The sequence below is a fragment of the Rana temporaria genome, chromosome 2, assembly GCF_905171775.1.
Source record: "Rana temporaria chromosome 2, aRanTem1.1, whole genome shotgun sequence".
Classification (NCBI taxonomy): Eukaryota; Metazoa; Chordata; class Amphibia; order Anura; family Ranidae; genus Rana; species Rana temporaria.
The window spans coordinates 19916279-19936576 of NC_053490.1; the positions used below are offsets into that span (position 1 = coordinate 19916279).

At 42.8% G+C, this 20298-nt stretch overlaps 1 protein-coding gene across 1 annotated transcript; it reads left to right on the forward strand.

Annotated features, from left to right (window-relative positions):
- Nucleotides 1-351: 351 nt before the first annotated feature.
- On the forward strand, nt 352-1528 carry LOC120928500 (odorant receptor 131-2-like). The gene has a single exon (XM_040339595.1). The coding sequence runs from the start codon at nt 364-366 to the stop codon at nt 1306-1308; it is 945 nt and encodes a 314-aa protein (XP_040195529.1). The 5' UTR covers nt 352-363; the 3' UTR covers nt 1309-1528.
- The last annotated feature ends 18770 nt before the right edge of the window (nt 1529-20298 follow it).

Below are 20298 nucleotides of genomic sequence, written 5' to 3' on the forward strand. Positions count from 1 at the left end.
AACGCGGGGGGAACATGTCAGCCCCCTCAACGGTGACCGGGCGCCGTTGCAGGGGCTTCGCTCCTAAGGTAAGTATTTCATAATGATCTAGTGTGTGGTGCATACCATCTCATTATGCCTTTGTCTTACAGGTTTTTATTTTTTTTTCACAGGGTTTGCAACCGCTTTAAAAAAAGTTCTGCTGCATGTATAATTGTAACCTAAGTAAAATGTATATTGGTATATTTGCATGTGGGCCGATAAGAATATTTTACATTAAGCATTCACTAGAATTAGACTTCGGTAGTTGTGTCCATTATTTGTTCTTCTAATAATAAATCTTTTCTTTTTGGCACAGTTTGAATCTACCAGCATCTTTTAGGCATGGTGATTTCCAATGATATTCCACCCAATATTACCAAAGTGTCCGCTTGGGATGGCCTAAACAGAGGGGTCCTGAGAACGACGATAATAAGTTCAATGTCTACCTGCTTCTTCTTCTTCCTGCTCTTTATGGCCGCCATGTTAACCATCTTCTTCACAAATTCAGTTGCCCGAGAAACAACTCGCTACATCCTTTTTATCCACATGCTCATTAATGACGCGGCCTACCTATGCTTCGCCCTTCTTCTTTTTGTCTTGAATGCCAATCAAGTTACCTTCCCTGTCCCCGTCTGTTACCTTATCGTCACTCTATCCTCGACCACCATCAAGGTCACGCCTTACAATCTGGCGGTGATGTCCTTGGAAAGATACGTTGCCATATGTTTCCCCCTAAGACACGGAGAGTTTTGCACCATTCCAAGAACGTTCCTTGCCATTGCATTGGTATGGACGATATGTGTGATTCCTAACATTGTTGATTTTATTATTCTGTGCTCCACTGTTAACAAAAGCTTTTTTTTACTTTATTTGACATGCTCCCGGTCCACTTTCACCATCGTCCCTATGCAGGAAGTAATAAGGATTTTTGCCTACGTCTTGACATTTTCCCTCACGGGGCTGACGATCCTCTTTACTTACATCAGAATCACCCTGATTGCGTTGAGGATCTTCTCAAAAAAGGAATCAGCCTCCAAAGCTGCGAAAACCATGATGCTTCATGCTGTTCAGCTTATGTTGTGCATGTCAACCTTTGGCTACAGCATTGTAGAAATATTCACCAAGGATTATTTAGTTCTTTTACCGTCTATTAATTTCTGTTTTTTCATGTGCCTTCCAAGATTCATCAGTATATTTATCTACGGTGCACGGGATGAACTGTTCTTTGGCTACATAAAGAGATCTTTCGTCCGCAGTGCTTCCAAAATTGTCCCAAGATCACACTGATAAAAATGATTCTGTTGGCTTGTAATTTTAACATAAATATTTTATCATTTTCAACATAAAAATAAAAATTAATAAATGTACTTTGATATTTTAAGTACCTTACTTAATTGTCATTAGTTCGTAAAACACAGCTTTCACATTTATAATAATAATGTATAATAATGAGTAGTCTAGACAAAACTTTTAAGGTATGTGCATTTCCATTTTCGAATTGAGTTACATTTACTGAAGAAAGTTATCTTTTGACTGAAATTGCGGGGAACGCATATGTTTGCCAAACATGCAACCGCACAAGTTTTGATGCTGTATATTTTAAAGAGTTTGACGGCTTTGGAACTTTGAAAACTTGAACAAGGCATATGTTTGAGACCCATCAGGATAAAAGAGCGCCACCAGTGACAAGAATTTTTCCAAGTCACTACAAAGCCATGCAATGCCATTGAAAGGTAAGAATGAACATTGAACAAATTATTGTTCACATGCATTAAATGTTGCTTAAAGGGGTTGTAAAGGAATTATTTTTTTCCCCTAAATAGCTTTCTTTACTGTAGTTCAGTCCTCCTTCACTTACCTCATCCTTCGATTTTGCTTTTAAATTTCCTTATTTCTTCTGAGAAATGCTCACTTCCTGTTCTTCTGTCTGTAATTACACACCGTAATGCAAGGCTTTCTCCCTGGTGTGGAGAAAGCCTCTTGAGGGGGGAGGGGGCGAGCAGGAGTGTCAGGACACTCTCTACTTTGCAGATAGAGAAAGGAGCTGTGTGTTGGTGGGCGCCCTGACACTCCTGCTCGCCCCTCCCCCCTCAAGAGGCTTTCTCCACACCAGGAAGAAAGCCTCGCATTACGGTGTATAGTTACAGACAGAAGAACAGGAAGTGAGGATTTCTCAGAAGAAATAAGGACATTTAAAAGCAAAATGGAAGGATGAGGTAAGTGAAGGAGGACTGCACTAAGGTAAAGGACGCTATTTAGGGAAAACATTTTTTTCCTTTACAACCCCTTTAACATACCTTCGAAAATGTTTATTTTATTTGCCAATTAATATATTTATAATAAATGGACACATATTGAGACAACTCACGTGTGCGCACACAAAGTTTGCACTTACTGCATTCTGAAGAACACAACCAAAATGCAGGGTGAGGGACCGCCAGCTGTTATGCTTAAAAACTATTTTGTGCCACAAAAATTAATGTTTCAGCCGGTTCGGTTTTCAGATATTGGAATTCAAATTCAGATTATGTAACATCAAGCTCCGCCCACTTTGCACCCAATGGTATTAAAATTTAAAAACAAAGATAGCATTCGTTTGCACTGCATCTGTGCCGATTTGTGCTGCAAAAACAAACGTATGCACTGGTTTGGTTTCAGAGATATTGCGCATTACAGTAGATGAAACCTCTCCCACTTTTGCACCACATGTTATTACATTTCCAAAACAATTATACAATTTGTTTGTGCTGCTTTTGTGCTGATTTGTACCAAAAAAAAATATGTACTTTCTGTTTGTTCAGTTTTTTAGATATTGGACATTCAACGTTTATGTAACCTAAAGCCCCGCCCACTTTGCACATTATTACATTTCAAAAACAAATGCTGCATTGGCAGGAAAAACAAGCATATTGGTATAGTGTATTATTTCATATAACACTCTCATTTTGTATCAGAGAGAATGATTATTGCACTCATTTATGATTTTAACCTGAGCTATCCTAAAATTTACCTTTGAATTTTTTTGCAGAAGATCTTTTTAGATAGAGCTAGATGTGGGGAATCTATCTTCAAAAGTTCACACTTTAACCACTACTATCGGTACACCGATGGCAGATTTTACCAGGCAAATTTCCCTGCCCCAGCTGCTGCAGCGCCAAAAGAAGTACTCTCCCAGCCATCCACATGCCCAGCGGTTAAATGCTAGCTTAGCTAATTTGCTAGCACTTCAACTGCTGCCTTTTCAGTTGGTAGATTCTGCCCCCTTCCGTGAATTTGTGGAATGTGCGGTACCTCAGTGGCAAGTTCCCAAACACCACTTTTTCTCACGGAAGGTGATTCCGGCTCTCTACCGGCATGTGGAAGGCAATGTCCATGCCTCGCTGGACAGGGCGGTCAGTGGTAAGGTGCATATTACCGCTGACTCATGGTCCAGCAGGCATGGACAGGGACGTTACCTATCTTTCACAGCACATTGGGTGACTCTGCTGGCAGCTGGGAAGGACGCAGGACAAGGTACAGTAGTGTTGGAGGTTGTTCCGCAACCACGCCTCCAAAATGCTACTACTGGTTGGGACACACCTCTCTCCTCCACCCCTTCCTCTTCTTCCTCTGTGGCCTCTTCCTGTGCTGATGTGTCCTCGGAACCAGCGGTGCTCCGTAGGCGTTTAAGGGGCTACGCAGGTACACAGGCAAAGAGATGCCATGCGGTGCTTGAGCTGGTGTGCTTGGGAGACAGGAGCCACACTGGGGTAGAGGTCAGCTCTGCAGGGGCAGGTTTAGAGGTGGTTGACGCCACGCCAGATTAAGCCAGGAATGGTGATTTGCGACAATGGCACCAACCTCCTCTCCGCCCTGCGACAGGGACAACTGACCCATGTGCCCTGTTTTGCTCATGACCTTAATTTGGTGGTGCAGCGGATCTTGGGCAGGTACCCGGGCTTACAGGATGTCCTGAAGCAGGCCAGGAAAGTCTGTGTTAATTTCCGAAGGTCATATAATGCCAGTGCTCTGCTGGCAGACCTCCAAAGGGAATACAACCTGTCCAAGAACCGCCTAATCTGTGACATGCCCACCAGGTGGAACTCTACGTTGGCCATGCAACAGAGGGTCATCAATGAGTATCTGTGCCAATATGGCAGCAGAACTGGGTCGGGGAGCTTGTTTTTTTCCCCACGCCAGTGGGCCTTGATCAGGGATGCATGCACTGTCCTGTCACCATTTGAGGAGGCCACTAGGATGGTGAGCAGTGACAGTGCATGCATCAGTAAAACTGTCCCTCTTATTCACATGTTGGAGCACATGCTGCGTGGAATAATGGACAGGGCCCTTGAGGCAGAACAGAGGGAGGAAGACGAGGACTTCCTTACCTCTCAAGGCCCCCTTTGTCCAGACAGTGGTCCTGCTTTCCCGCCTTACACAGAGGAAGAGGACGAGGAGGAGGAGAAGGAGGATTGTGCCAGCATGGAGGTGGAGCCTAGCACTCAGCATCAGCAGCAGTCTTCAAGGGATCAATTACTGTCCCATGGAACCCATGGACTTGTACGTGGCTGGGATGAGGTGGCTGCGGATCCTGTCATCCTCAGTAACCCAGAGGACTCTGCACCAAATGCCTCAGCAAACCTACGCTGCATGGCCTCCCTGATCCTCCAAAGCCTGCGTAAGCATCCTCATATTCGTGCTATCAAGGAGAGGGATCATTACTGGCTGGCAACTCTCCTTGATCCACGTTACAAGAATAAGGTTGCGGACCTTATCTTGCCGTCGCAGAGGGAGCAGAAGATGAAACATCTTCGGGAGGCCTTGCAGAAAGGTCTGTGCAACGCGTTCCCAGAGACTGGGGGGTTACCAAATCCTGGTCCTGGACAACGTGTTGCTGAGGCTTCGGTGAGTCACAGAAGGAGCGGTGGAGAAGGTGGCCATCGTCTGGTGCGTTCAGACAATTTTTTAGTCTGCAGCCCCAAGGTATGACCGGTTCCAGCAACCATCGCCAGCGTCTGTTTTACATGGTGCGGGAATACCTAGGGGCAAGATCAGACTTGGACACCTTTCTCACCCAAAATCCTCTGGCTTACTGGGTCTTGAGGATGGATCACTGGCCAGAGCTTGCACAGTACGCAATTGAGCTACTGGCTTGTCCTGCATCCAGCGTTCTTTCAGAACGCACATTCAGTGCTGCTGGAGGCTTTGTGACTGATCACAGGGTGCGCCTCTCCACCGACTCTGTCGATCGACTGACCTTCATAAAAATTAATCAGGCTTGGATCACCACCTGATGCTGATGTAACTGAATATTTTTTTTGAAATGTCAGATCCTTTGGAGACTGCCTATGCTGATGCTGAGTGAATATCCTGTTATGCTGACTGAATATCCTTTTCCTCCTTAATGATCTTGCTGATAGCTTGTAAGAACATTGTTGGCTCTGGGCACCGCCACCAGTGGCTAAGGCCCAATTTTTCTGCCCCTGTTTAACAGAGGTGTGTAATTACAATTTTTGATGCAATACTTTGCAACAGGCTCATTGCTGCGCTCCAACTAGAGTATCTGTGAGGGGTTGCAGTGTTGTGGCACCAGCACCAGTGGCTAAGGCCCAATTTTTCTGCCCCTGTTTAACAGGGGCGTGTAATTACAATTTTTGATGCAATACTTTGCAGCAGGCTCTTTGCTGCTCTCCAACTAAAGTATCTGTGAGGGGTTGCAGTGTTGTGGCACCAGTGCCTAAGGCCCAGTTTTTTTGCCCCTGTTTAACAGGGGCGTGTAATTACAATTTTTGATGCAATACTTTGCAGTAGGGATGAGCTTCGAGTTCGAGTCGAACTCATGTTAGACTCGAACATTGCCTGTTCGCCTGTTCAGCGAACAACGAACAATTAGGGGTGTTCGTGGCAAATTCGAAAAGCCGCGGAACACCCTGTTAAAGTCTATGGGAGAAATCTAAAGTGTTAATTTTAAAGGCTAATATGCAATTTATTGTCCTAAAAAGTGTTTGGGGACTCGGGTCCTGTCCCAGGAAACATGTATCAATGCAAAAAAAAGTTTTAAAAACTGCCGTTTTTTCAGGAGCAGTGAATTTAATAATGCTAAAAGTGAAACAATAAAAGTGAAATATTACTTTAAATTTCGTACCTAGGGGGGGTGTAAAGTCAGCATGTGAAAAAGCGCATGTTTCCCGTACATAGAACTGTCCCTGCACAAAGTGTCATTTCTGAAAGAAAAAAAGGCATTTAAAACCGGCTTTGCGGCTCTAATGAATTGTCTGCTCTGGCAATTCAGAGATGATTCATTCATAAAAAATACAAATAAAAAAGCTGGGGGTCCCCCCAAATTCCATTAACAGGCCCTTCAGGTCTGATATGGATATTAAGGGGAACCCCGCCATCAATTTAAAAAAAAATTACGTGGGGTTCCCCCCAAATATCCATACCAGACCCTTCAGGTCTGGTGTGGATTTTAAGGGGAACTCCACCCCAAATTTAAAAAAAAATGGCGTGGAGTTCCCCCAAAAATCCACACCAGACCCTTATCCGAGCATGTTAACCTGGCCGGCCGCAGAAAAGAGGGGGGACAGAGTGCGGCCCCCCCCTCTCCTGAACCGCACCAGGCCACATGCCCTCAACATGGGGAGGATGTCCCCATGTTGATGGGGACAAGGGCCTCATCCCCACAACCCTTGCCCGGTGGTTGTGGGGATCTGCGGGCGGGGGGCTTATCAGAATCTGGAAGACCCCTTTAACAAAGGGGACCCCCAGATCCTGGCCCCCCCTATGTGAATTGGTAATGGGGTACACTGTACCTCTACCATTTCACGAAGGAAGTGTAAATAGTTTAAAAAAAACACACTGACACCGTAGAAAAAAATCCTTTATTAATAAAAATAAATAAAAAATCCAGCGATGTGAATCCACTCTCGGCCCAGCCCCCGCTCCAACGTGGTCTTCTATCCAGCGACGGATGATCTCTCCAGCAACGGGTGATCAGCGGTCCGGTCCAGCGATGAGAAGATCCATCCGTCCAGAGCGCAGCTGGCAGCTCCTCTTTCCGCTGGACACAGCCCAGCGGAATGACGCGCTGGATCTGTGACATTTCTTATATAGGGGAAGCGCCACCTGTCACGCGACCCCGCCCCCTCTGACGCACCCTCATACGTCACTGGGAAAGCCCGGTATTTCCCGGTCTTTCCCAGTGACGTATGAGGGTGCGTCAGAGGGGGCGGGGTCGCGTGACGGGTGGCGCTTCCCCTATATAAGAAATGTCACAGCTCCAGCGCGTCATTCCGCTGGGCTGTGTCCAGCGGAGAGAGGAGCTGCCTGCTATAGACACCCTACTATAGACACCCAGCAGGTATGATATTTAAAGGAATTTTTAATTTTTTTTTTCACTTTAAGCATAATTAAAATCGCTGCTCCAGAAAAAACGAAAGTTTTTAAAACTTTTTTTTTCCATTGATACACGTTCCCTGGGGCAAGATCCGGGTCCCCAAACCCGTTTTCCGACAATAACTTGCATATTAGGCTTTAAAATGAGCACTTTTGAATTCGAACGTTCGAGTCCCATTGACGTCAATGGGGTTCTAAATGTTCGCGGGAACGTTCGGTCCGTTCAAAGGTTCTGGTACGAACCGAACGGGGGGGGGGGGGTGTTCGGCTTTTGAGTTCAGCTCGGACATTGAGTCTGCGGTTCCTATGGACATGGTCACGGAGCACGCGGCAGGGGCGAAATTCAAAGCAACGTACCTCTATGTTGCTTTGTGCAGCCGTGCCGACGTATATTTGCAGCAAGTGGTTAAAGTGCACATTCATTTCCTAAAAGGCTTTAAAAAAGTTAATACTTTCTGTGTTCTATGTTCTTTACCGATATACTGTATGTTACATGTGAGTGTTTCAGTTTGATTTGTTAGCTGAAATTGTTTTTTTTTTTTTTAATATTACACTTGTAACACTTTATAAATAATAGATGTTAATTTGTTTTGAAAGCCTGTTTCATGAGACTATTCCTTTTAAATGAACTGTTATTAAAACAAATTATTTGTTATAAGTATTTGTTTCCTCTTTGTGTATGTTTAGGTAACCAGGGGGCGGGGGTGAAGATGGGGGGGGGGGGTGTGTGCCACAGGATTAGCTTGCACAGGGCGCCTGATGATACCACAGTGCCCAGGGCAGGCAGCCCTCCTGCCCACCCCTTGTCCCTTGTAACCCTTGAACATGCACACAGGGGGGTATATTGTTTCCAGCTCTATTCTCTGAATCTTATAGATGAGCCAAAACTGTACACTGCTCAGTGCATGCGCCACAGGCTGTAAACATAAAAAATAAGAGGTAAGGGTGTTTACATTTCTGGTTAGAGCATTTAGAGACTCACCTTAACCATTTTTAGATATGGTTTTAATGAAAAAAAAATATTACACAAAATAGACAATACAAATGTTTTTTTTTCTTTTCCATTGGATTTGATGAATTGGATGAATTGGGTTAAAAATGAAAAGGTACATAGCAACGTTCAGAATATAAACAAATGGTTATGACTAAGGCCTTATAGGTTGAAACGCGTCAACCTTTCCTATTTGCGTTTGTCTACTGTGGCTTGTCAATAAATACGTCAAAAGGAAGTAAAGACCACAGAGTATCCTTACCTGTCAAATGTCTCCCCTCTGTCTGTTATGATACCTGAAAAACTGCATATTCTGTGAGTGGGTCTGTTGTCTGGAGCTCTGTGGGTGGAGTTGTGATGTCAGTAGACTCTCCGCCCACTTCTACACTCCCCTTATCAACATGCATTTTGTCCTGTGTATTTCTTACACTGAATTCTGCTATGATCACTGGAATCCAGTCAAAATCCAGAAATTTAACCACATGACTTCAGAAAAGGAGTGGGGGTGGGAATTCAAAAAATAATGCCTGTCTCCAGGCTAGTGCATGAGATATGTAAATAACCTGTCACTCACAGCAAGGGGGGCGGAACGGACTAAGGTTTTTCTCTGTAAGTCTGTTTTATCTCACTGAACAATAAACGAGGATTGCTCAGAGCTAGATTAACTCTGTGTGGCAAGACTGACACAGATGATAGGAAATCTTTTACTCTACATTGTGACAGCAAAATACCGATACTGAATCGATTCGTTTTGTATGTATATCGATTCAATCCAATATTTATGTACAATATCTCACAAAAGTACACCCCTAACATTTTTGGAAATATTTTATTTTATCTTTTCATGTGACAACACTGAAGAAATGACACTTTGCTACAATGTAAAGTAGTGAGTGTACAGCTTGTATAACAGTGTACATTTGCTGTCCCCTCAAAATAACTCAACACACAGCCATTAATGTCTAAACTGCTGGCAACAAAAGTTAGTACACCCCTAAGTGAAAATTTCCAAATCGGGCCCAGTGTGACAATCAAAATGGGGCCACCATTTATTTTAACCCTCTTGGGCATGAAGTTCACCAGAGCTTCACAGGTTGCAACTGGAGTCTCTTCCACTCCTCCATGATGACATCACAGAGCTGGTGGATGTTGGAGACCTTACACTCTTCCACCTTCCATTTGAGGATGCCCCACAGATGCTCAATAGGGTTTAGGTCTGGAGACATGCTTGGCCAGTCCATCACCTTTACCCTCAGCTTCTTTAGCAAGGCAGTGGTCATGCTGGAGGTGTGTTTGGGGTCGTTATCATGTTGGAATACTGCCCTGCGGCCCAGTCTCCGAAGGGAGGGGATCATGCTTTGCTTCAGTATGTCACAGTATATGTTGGCATTCATGGTTCCCTCAATGATCTGTAGCTCCCCAGTGCCGGCAGCACTCATGCAGCCCCAGACCATGACACTCCCACCACCATGCTTGACTGTAGGCAAGACACACTTGTCTTTGTACTCCTCACCTGGTTGCCGCGACACACGCTTGTCACCATCTAAACCAAATAAGTTTATCTTGGTCTCATCAGACCACAGGACATGATTCCAGTAATCCGTGTCCTTAGTCTGCTTATCTTCAGTAAACTGTTTGTGGGATTTCTTGTGCATCATCTTTAGAAGAGGCTTCCTTCTGGGATGACAGTCATGCAGACCAATATGATGCAGTGTGCGGCGTATGGTCTGAGAACTGACAGGCTACCCCCCTGCCACCCCTTCAACCTTTTCAGCAATTCTGGCAGCACTCATATGTCTATTTCCCAAAGACAACCTCTGGATATGATGCGGACCATGTGCACTCAACTTCTTTGGTGGACTATGGCGAGGCCTGTTCTGAGTAGAACCTGTCCTGTTAAACTGCTTGTATGGTCATGGTGCTGAAGCTCAGTTTCAGGGTCTTGGCAATCTTCTTATATCCTAGGCCAGGGGTCTCCAAACTGCGGCCCGAGGGCCAGAAGTGGCCCTTTGCGAGCCTTTATCCGGCCCTTGGGGCACAATTCCTCCCACTGACATGAGGCACTATTTCTCTCATTGACACCAACAATGGGGCACTATATTATCCACTGATACCAATGATAGGATACTATTCCTCCTACTAATAGGGGGAATACTCCTCTTCTTATTGACCACCAACCCTAAGGCCATATTTGTTCTCACTGACGCCGGGCCCATGACATTTTCTTCCCTTGCTGGCCCAATCCGGCCCTCCTAAAGTCTGAAGGGTGATAAAGTGGCCCTTTGTTTAAAAAGTTTGGAGACCCCTGGCCTAGGCCATCTTTATGTAGAGCAATAACTCTTTTTTTTCAGATCCTCAGAGAGTTCTTTGCCATGAGGTGCCATGTTGAACTTCCAATGACCAGTATGAGAGAGTGAGAGCGATAACACCAAATTCAACACACCTGTTCCCCATTCACACCTGAGACCTTGTAACACTAATGAGTCACATGACACCGGGGAGGGAAAATGGCTAATTGGGCCCAATGTGGCCATTTTCACTTAGGGGTGTACTAATTTTTGTTGCCAGTGGTTTAGAAATGAATGGCTGTGTGTTGAGTTATCTTGAGGGGACAGCAAAAGTACACTGTTATACAAGCTGTACACTCACTACTTTACATTGTAGCAAAGTGTCATTTCTTCAGTGTTGTCACATGAAAAGATATAATAAAATATTTTCAAAAATGTGAGGGGTGTACTCACTTTTGTGAGATACGGTATATATAAAAAATGTATTTTTTATTTATAGGTACATAAATAATGTATTTATATGTATTAATTTATTTTTTTATTTATGTATTAACTTTTTTTATTTATGTATTCATTTATTTTTATATATACATATATATATATATATATATATATATATATATATATATATATATATATATATATATATATATATATATATATATATATATAATTTTTTTATGTGTGTATATAAATAATCAATATAAAAAAATATAATAAATATAGATTTTTGTTATACTAATGAGCGATGAGGTTATTTCCACTGTGGACAGTGAACTCATGGATGACAGTTGATTGCACACAAGGATCCTTGTAATAATTAGGGATATTTAGTCTGATCTCCATATGTTTGTTTCTTTATGTTCGGAGCACTGGAAGTGAAAAAATCCCAGGGGCCCGTCTTCTTCTCTAAGCGCCCCTCAGAGGGCCCGGAGTCCCTCGTTCAGGCTCCACAAAGAGTTGTTTACTATCTGGCAATCTGTTGAACAGGAATAATAAGTTGCTAATCAATGTAAAAACGAATTGCCCTAATGAGACGACAATATTGTCCCCAAGATGGTGGCTGTGAATATAATTAGGTCCAGTGGGGGGAATAAACTTTCCTTCCTCTAAGGTTAGACATTTATTTTGGTGTCATGTCCCTGGTGCTTTCTAATCACATTGCCTTGAAGAAAGTAAGAAAAAGACGGCTAGTGAAAAAATGTGGCTTGTTAAAGGAAATCACTGTATACATGATATAAGATATAGATTTCTATTCACGTGATTTATTGACCTTAAAGTGGAGGTTCACCCTATAAAAAATTTCTAACACTGCATCCAGCCCAGTTGTGCATATAAAATGACACTGACCTTTTTTTTTTTTTTTCGTAGATAGCGTTTAGCCGTGGAATTCACCGCGGCTTCCGGGTAGGGAATCCCGCGGGAGTGGACGTTCCTATTGACATGCCAATTGATTGACATGCTAAACGACGGCGCACACATCGCGTCACGACTTCCCGAAGGAAGCTCGGGTCGGCTCGGCTCTATTCGTCGCCGGTACGCAGGCGCCGAATAGAGCCGAGCCGACCCGACCCGAGCTTCCTTCGGGAAGTCGTGACGTGCTGTGTGCGCCATCGTTTAGCAAGTCAATCAATTGGCATGTCAATAGGAACGCCCACTCCCACGGGATTCCCTACCCGGAAGCCGCGGTGAATTCCGCGGCTTAACGCTATCTACGAAAAAAAAAAAAAAGGCAATGTGATTAGAAAGCACCAGGGACATGACACCAAAATAAATGTCTAACCTTAGAGGAAGGAAAGTTTATTCCCCCCACTGGACCTAATTATATTCACAGCCACCATCTTGGGGACAATATTGTCGTCTCATTAGGGCAATTCGTTTTTACATTGATTAGCAACTTATTATTCAGAGAGGTAACTGCCCAAGACCAGGACAAGGTCCTCTCTAAACTGCACCTTCACGGTTTGCCAGATACTTTTGAGGGAGAACAGACTCTGGTTTAAACCCATAAGTACCGCTATTCCACTTCCGTTGGTCCAGTGCTATCTTACATACACATACCAGCATTGCCACATCAAAGCTTCTCTGAAAAGCGTGGTCCCTAAAGCTGGCCATATATGGATCAAAATTTTTCCAATTTAGCAGGAACCAGCTGAGATTTAATCCATCCATGGGCAGGCTTATTGTACCCAAGGCGATCCAATGGTTAACTTGGGTACAACAAGCCTGTTAGATCCTTTACATGCGATTACTGCTGGCTGATATAGCCACTATCAGTAATCATTGTGTTCTGCCGGACGGAAAGGCATCCCCGCGCTGGCAGAAGACAATGACTGTCATGGATATGCAGTAATGTCTGGCAGCTTACCTTCCTCTCCATGTGTTCACCTTAGAGGCCAGACCCTCTCACCTGCCTGCTTTTATCTTCTCTCCTCCCTGTATGGCTCCACCCCAGGCCATATCAGGAACTCTATATTAACCAGTGCACTGCAGGTCTGTCTTGCTGATCAAGGTTGTTTGTTAAAGCGGGGGTTCACCCTATTAAAAAAAAAATATTTTTTTTATTCTAGCATAAAATTCGGCATCGTAGCGCGAGCTACAGTATGCCGGTCTTACATTTTTTATCCCCGTACTCACTGTGCTATTGTACATTGAAGATTCCGGGGAATGGGCGTTCCTATGGTGAGAGAAGGTGATTGACGGCCGGCCCTGGCACGTCACGCTTCTCCGGAAATAGCCGAAATAGGCTTGGCTCTTCACGGCGCCTGCGCATAGCCTGTGCGCAGGCGCCGTGAAGAGCCGAGACCTACTCCGGCTGTCTTCGGGGAGCGTGACGTGCCAGAGCCGGCCGTCAATCATCCTCCCTCTCCATAGGCACGCCCATTCCCCGCGGGAGTCGGAATCTTCAATGTGCAATAGCACAGTGAGTACGGGGATAAAAAATTTAAGACCGGCATACTGTAGCTCGCGCTACGATGCCGAATGTAATGCTAGACTGATGTGAAGGAGGGTGAACCACCGCTTTAAGCATTGTGTTCCTGCTTGCCGTGTGCAACGTTTATCTCTGTGTACCGATCTTGGCTTGCCCCCGACTATTTCTGTTTGCTTGTGACCCTGACCTTTGGCCTGTCCTTTGTTTATCCTTGTCTGCTTGTCGCCCTGACCTTGGCTTACCCCTCACTATCTCACTATCTCTTGTATCCTGAGTGGCTGCTTCCCCTTTCTCCTCTATGCCCTACGGAGCATGAGCTGGGGGACTCTGGGGGCTGCAACCTGGATTCAGTTGCAGCCAAGGCCATCCTCACCACTAGAGGCTCTGGTGAATACCTGCTGAATCTTAGACTTCACGCCATGGGGAATCTTGGGCTCAAGCTTCCTGTGGGATCCCTGTTTGTGCTCCAGTGGACCTGCCTTCCATATCCACTCTGTGTTCCATCTGCAGCAGTCTGCCATAGGGTTCACTACCTTGTGGTGCACTCCTGACTCCAACGGGGTGCATCTGTCATCTGGCCACAGGTGACCTGACAATGGCACTGTGAGAGGCATTTCCCCATCAACACTGACTGTGTGTGAGCGAATCCAGCGATTAATTTCCGTCCACCAATATTAGTAGCAACACTTCACACTGAGATATCATAACACAGCAAAGGACTAAAACTTCAAGGGACAAGGGAATTTAAACTGGGATAGTTAGCAATATGAGGCAGCTGCTTTGGACCCAACAACAATGACAGGGCCCAGGGCAGCTTCCCCTTTTGCCCTACCTTAAAGATGGCCCTGGCAAGGTGGCTAGGCCCCATTCCCCCCCCCCCCCCACAGATGTTGTCATTCCAGCTGGAACCTGCTCCTGTTGCACCACTGGAACTGCGAGGGCACCTGGATGGGTAGTTGTCCCACCAGGTTTGTTATGAACTGTTGCTGCTTTGCTTCAATGCAAGTTCTTATTGCACCTGCCTGTGGGAGGAAAGAAAATCACTCAATTGACTAACTTGATTGATGGAGGAATGCCTCCTGCAGCACAATTGTGTTCTGCCAGTGGAGAAAGGCACAGGGAGCCTTCCGGGACAGCAGAACACATTGATTGATAATAAACTAAAATTGAAACAAAGTGCTAAAAAACATTAAAAACATCAATAATGAATGAAAACATTCAGCCAGCAAGTGGCCAGTGAAAAAAAGTATGCACAAAAATAGCTGCAAAAAGTCAGCAGGCAAACATAAAGCCTAAATCAGTCCTGGAATAATAGGCTAACAATACAGCCCTTATACGTGCATAAAAGTGTAGGAAGTTCCATAAAGACAAAAATGAATATAAACTTCTCCAATAGTGATAAACAAGTGTTTAAAATGTTCTCATGTGGATCTTCAAATAATGTGGGCTCACAATGCGCTTACCTTCCCAAGGTAGTAATCAAGCCTTGATTAAATGGATATCCACAAGGGGTATTGTTGAATCTGCAACTAGCTGTGGATGTCCAGGGCGTCCTGTATAATCCAATGTTTGTAGGCTCCAGATTTCTATTTGGCAGCGGTGGTGCTCAGCATGGGGAAATAAAAAAGGTAGCTTCCCATAGTGTAGTAAACCAAGGCTAGTTTATTGGTAAAAACGCTAACAAGTGCATTTTAAAAGATCAAAGAAAACGAAACTAAGAAACAGCTGATGACAGCTTACTGATGTATTGCTTCAAGAATCAGTCCGTCCCTTACATGTTACGCCACGTCACGTGGCTTCATCAGAGGTGACGGATTGGTTGTTGGACTTGTCATTTATAGGAGCCAGCAGGAAATAGTTCGATCGCCATTTTGTCAGAGAAAGTGTCTCTTTACTGGCAGCGGCCATTTTAACGGTGGGTAAGGATCAGCTTAAACGTGTCTATGAGTCCAGAGCGCTGTGTATTCCCGGCGGCCATTTTAGTGTAGCCCCAGATCAAATAGCCAGTGATTGGATTATACGCCTGGTGATACACAGCATTGTGAATAATCTGGGACTGATATTAACCGAATATGGCGATGGAGCTATCTGCTGTATAGTCCGTATAAATGTTAGCATGAGTAGCTAAATGGATATTAAATATTAAAGCAATATATCTAGATATATAATAATCAGAGTTAATATGCTCTAAGTATATGAATCCAACGTGATAAATTATATAATAACAATTCATAACTGCATAATCAGGAAATGTACATAACATAATAAATGCATAGAGGTAATATAATGATTTTAAAAAATATATAATATATTTATAAAATGCTAGTAAATAGCAAGTGAATAAAACATTGCAATCGCAATGAATAAAATAATAATTAAAAATTACTTAAGAAACAATTAAGATCAAATTCTACATTCATTCCATCAGGTACCATAGTCTGTAAGCTGTGTATCCATCTAGATTCTTTCTGGCTGATGGATCTTACCAAGTGTGCCCCTCTCCATGGTTTTTTGTATTTTTCTATACCCCAAAAGGTGAGATGTGTGGGGTCTTTATTGTGGAAAAGTGCAAAGTGCTTACTGACAGTATGTTTCGGAAAACCATTAAAAATATTTTGGATATGTTCTTTTATCCTAACCATGAGTGGTCTTTTAGTTCGGCCTACGTACTGTAAATTACAAGTACACTGTAGTACATAAACCACTCCTTCTGTATGGCAAGTGATGAAGTCATTAATAATAAATTTTTGACCAGTTTTGGTGCAGATGAAGTCTTCTCTTTTCTTTTGTGGTTTTTTAGAGTGTCTACATGCATAGCAGTATTTGCATGGTACAAAACCTTTACTTTTGAAAAAGGTGTACCCACTTGTTGGTGGAGGTACTACTACATTTTTGACAATTAGGTCTCTCAACGTCGGAGCTCTTTTATACACTATATTTGGTCTATCCGGTAATATTGTTTGCAGGTTTCGGTCACTTCTCAGAATGTGCCAGTGTTTCTTTATCAATTTCTCAACTTCTCGGTGTTGGATGTTGTAATCTAAAACAATGAATGGAGCCTCATTTTTGTATTTTTTCATTTTTTGTCCTTGTAATAGGGTGTTTCTATCCATTTTTGATACCGTCTCAATCTGTTTTTGAATAAAATTGTCTGTGTATCCCTTTTCCTTAAATCTGGTTCCAATAAAGAAAGCTTGTTTTTCATAGTCTTCTTGGTATGTGCAGTTTCTCTTTAATCTTGTTAGTTGTCCCTTAGGTATATTGAAAAGCCATGATTTATGATGGCCGCTTTTTACGGATAAGTAGCTATTAGTGTCAATATTTTTGAAATGTGTTTTTGTCACCAATGTGTTGTCTACAATCGAGATGTCCAAATCTAGAAAGTTGACCATAGTATCACTGATGTTCCACGTAAGTGTGATATTTTTATCATTTTGGTTCAATTTAGACAAAAACTTTTCTAGTGCTGGCTGGGTACCATTCCACACTATGAGTATATCATCAATATACCTTTTGTATAATGTTAGTTCCATTGGTATATCTGCGTATATTGAACCTTCCTCCCATTGTGCCATAAAGGCATTGGCTACACTAGGAGCAAATTTGGCTCCCATCGCAATACCTGTTATCTGCCTATAATACGTCTGGTCATGCCAGAAGTAATTGTGTTTCAAGCAGAAATCTATGCATTTTATCAAGAACTTTCTTTGTTTACATATTAAAGTGGTGAATTCTCTCAGGAGCCATTTCGTGGCACTGATTGCCTGATGGTGTTGTACTATGGTATAAAGTGAAGAGACGTCTGCCGTGGCTATAAACGTCCTGCCTTTCAACACTGGAGTATCCTCTAATAGTTGTAATACATGCTTGGTATCTTTTAAATATGCATTAGTTTGTTGTACTGCGGGTTGTATGAATCCATCAAGGTATTCTCCCATTCTTGCTGTCAATGATTCAATACCATTGACTATGGGTCTTCCCGGAGGGTTTATTTTGTCCTTATGTATTTTAGGAACCGTATATATAATGGGGATTCTGCATGTTTCTGGAATCAGATATTGGGATTCTTTTTTGTTTAGTATTTCTTTCTTAATGCCTAAATGGATTAGTTTTTCTAATTCCTTCTTATATTGATTTGTCGGATTGCTTAATAATTTGGTATATGTATCCTTGTCTTGTAGTTGTCTATTGATTTCCATCTGGTATTGTGTCTTCGATTGTACAACTACCCCACCGCCTTTGTCGGCAGGTCTGATTACGATGTCAGATCTTTTTGTTAAGGATTGAATACCATTCTTTATATGGATAGGGTTGGAGGCTTTTTTCACTTCCAATGTATCTAAATCCTGCAACACTAGTTTTTTGAATACATTGATGAAATGATTATCATGTACTTGTGGGTTGAATACCGAATTATTACGTAGACTACTGTGTTGTACTGTATTTACCGGATTCGGTTTCTTAGTTAGTGTATTTATAGGGTTGCTCATCATATACTTTTTGATGTTTATTTTGCGGATGTATTTTTGGATTCCTATAAAAGTTTCAAATTTATTGAGACTTCTCGCCGGGGCATGTTTGAGACCATTGTCTAATACTGCTATTTCATCTGTAGAGAGGGGGAGTCCACTGATATTGAAGATGCCATCACCTATTATTCGCTTTTTCTTTTTCTTTTGGCTTCTCTTTCCCGCTCTGCATCCCCTCGTCTTTCGGGTGGTGTTCTTGGTCTGTATTCCGGTGTTCTTTGTTTGGGGGTCCTGGGTGGTTCCTGTTGTCTCCTTCTGGGGGATTGGTAATAATCTCTGTAATCCCTTCTGGGAGTGTGGTCTCTCCTCTCTCTGTCTAAAAAAGGTCTTTGTGTTGGTTGGTCATAATGGTTTTGATAATAGTAAGGTTGTGGTTCCTGATGGTGTCTGATAGGTTCAAATCTGTTATAGAGCGGTATGGGACTTCTTTCAGGTCTTCTATATTGATCATAGTGTTGGTATTGTCCTCTGTTGTCTCCATAATCTCTTTCTGAATTTCTTCTATTATGATAAGGTTTCTTGTAGAATTTCTTGAACGGTTTCTTCTTAAAATTCCTTGGTGTCTGGTATCCCTGTGTACCATTTCCTCTGGAATTTTGTTGGGGTCTTTGTTGGCCCATATAGTGTCCTTGGTTCTGTAAAAGAGTGGTTTGGGGTGGTTCTTGAATTCTAACCTCTCGTTCTGGGGTAGAGTAAGTGGATGGGGGCTGGGGTTTTTCCACTTTAGTCTGCCACTTGAACACTTGGTCCATTTTATAGTCCGAAATATCACGTTGGTATTTTTTCATTTTCCTTTGTTGTGTTTCTAGATCTTTAGTTACTAAATCCTTGTTTAGTTGGGAAGCTAATGTATTGAATTCCGTTGAATCTTTATATGGCTCTAATTTGACTTTTATTTCTTCAATCATTTTATCAATGATTCTTGCCTTCTTCTGTTTCCGTTTAAGAAGGAAATGTAGCCCTTCCAAACTTTTGTTATTAAAAAACTGAAACCATTCCTCCATGGATTCTTTATCTAGAAGACCGTCATTGGGGGGAATGTCCCACCTAAGCCTTCTAGGGACAATGTGTTCTTCAATATATCTGTCAAATGTGTTGACATCCCACCAAAGATTGATTCTCTTTTCTAGATGGTGTCCTAGTTTTCTAACTAGACTATCTAAGTCTGTATCTTTGGACACCATCTAGAAAAGAGAATCAATCTTTGGTGGGATGTCAACACATTTGACAGATATATTGAAGAACACATTGTCCCTAGAAGGCTTAGGTGGGACATTCCCCCCAATGACGGTCTTCTAGATAAAGAATCCATGGAGGAATGGTTTCAGTTTTTTAATAACAAAAGTTTAGAAGGGCTACATTTCCTTCTTAAACGGAAACAGAAGAAGGCAAGAATCATTGATAAAATGATTGAAGAAATAAAAGTCAAATTAGAGCCATATAAAGATTCAACGGAATTCAATACATTAGCTTCCCAACTAAACAAGGATTTAGTAACTAAAGATCTAGAAACACAACAAAGGAAAATGAAAAAATACCAACGTGATATTTCGGACTATAAAATGGACCAAGTGTTCAAGTGGCAGACTAAAGTGGAAAAACCCCAGCCCCCATCCACTTACTCTACCCCAGAACGAGAGGTTAGAATTCAAGAACCACCCCAAACCACTCTTTTACAGAACCAAGGACACTATATGGGCCAACAAAGACCCCAACAAAATTCCAGAGGAAATGGTACACAGGGATACCAGACACCAAGGAATTTTAAGAAGAAACCGTTCAAGAAATTCTACAAGAAACCTTATCATAATAGAAGAAATTCAGAAAGAGATTATGGAGACAACAGAGGACAATACCAACACTATGATCAATATAGAAGACCTGAAAGAAGTCCCATACCGCTCTATAACAGATTTGAACCTATCAGACACCATCAGGAACCACAACCTTACTATTATCAAAACCATTATGACCAACCAACACAAAGACCTTTTTTAGACAGAGAGAGGAGAGACCACACTCCCAGAAGGGATTACAGAGATTATTACCAATCCCCCAGAAGGAGACAACAGGAACCACCCAGGACCCCCAAACAAAGAACACCGGAATACAGACCAAGAACACCACCCGAAAGACGAGGGGATGCAGAGCGGGAAAGAGAAG

What these genes read in the sequence shown, in the direction of transcription:
- LOC120928500 (XM_040339595.1), top strand. Translation starts at nt 364, where the DNA reads ATGGTGATTTCCAATGATATTCCACCCAATATTACCAAAGTGTCCGCT.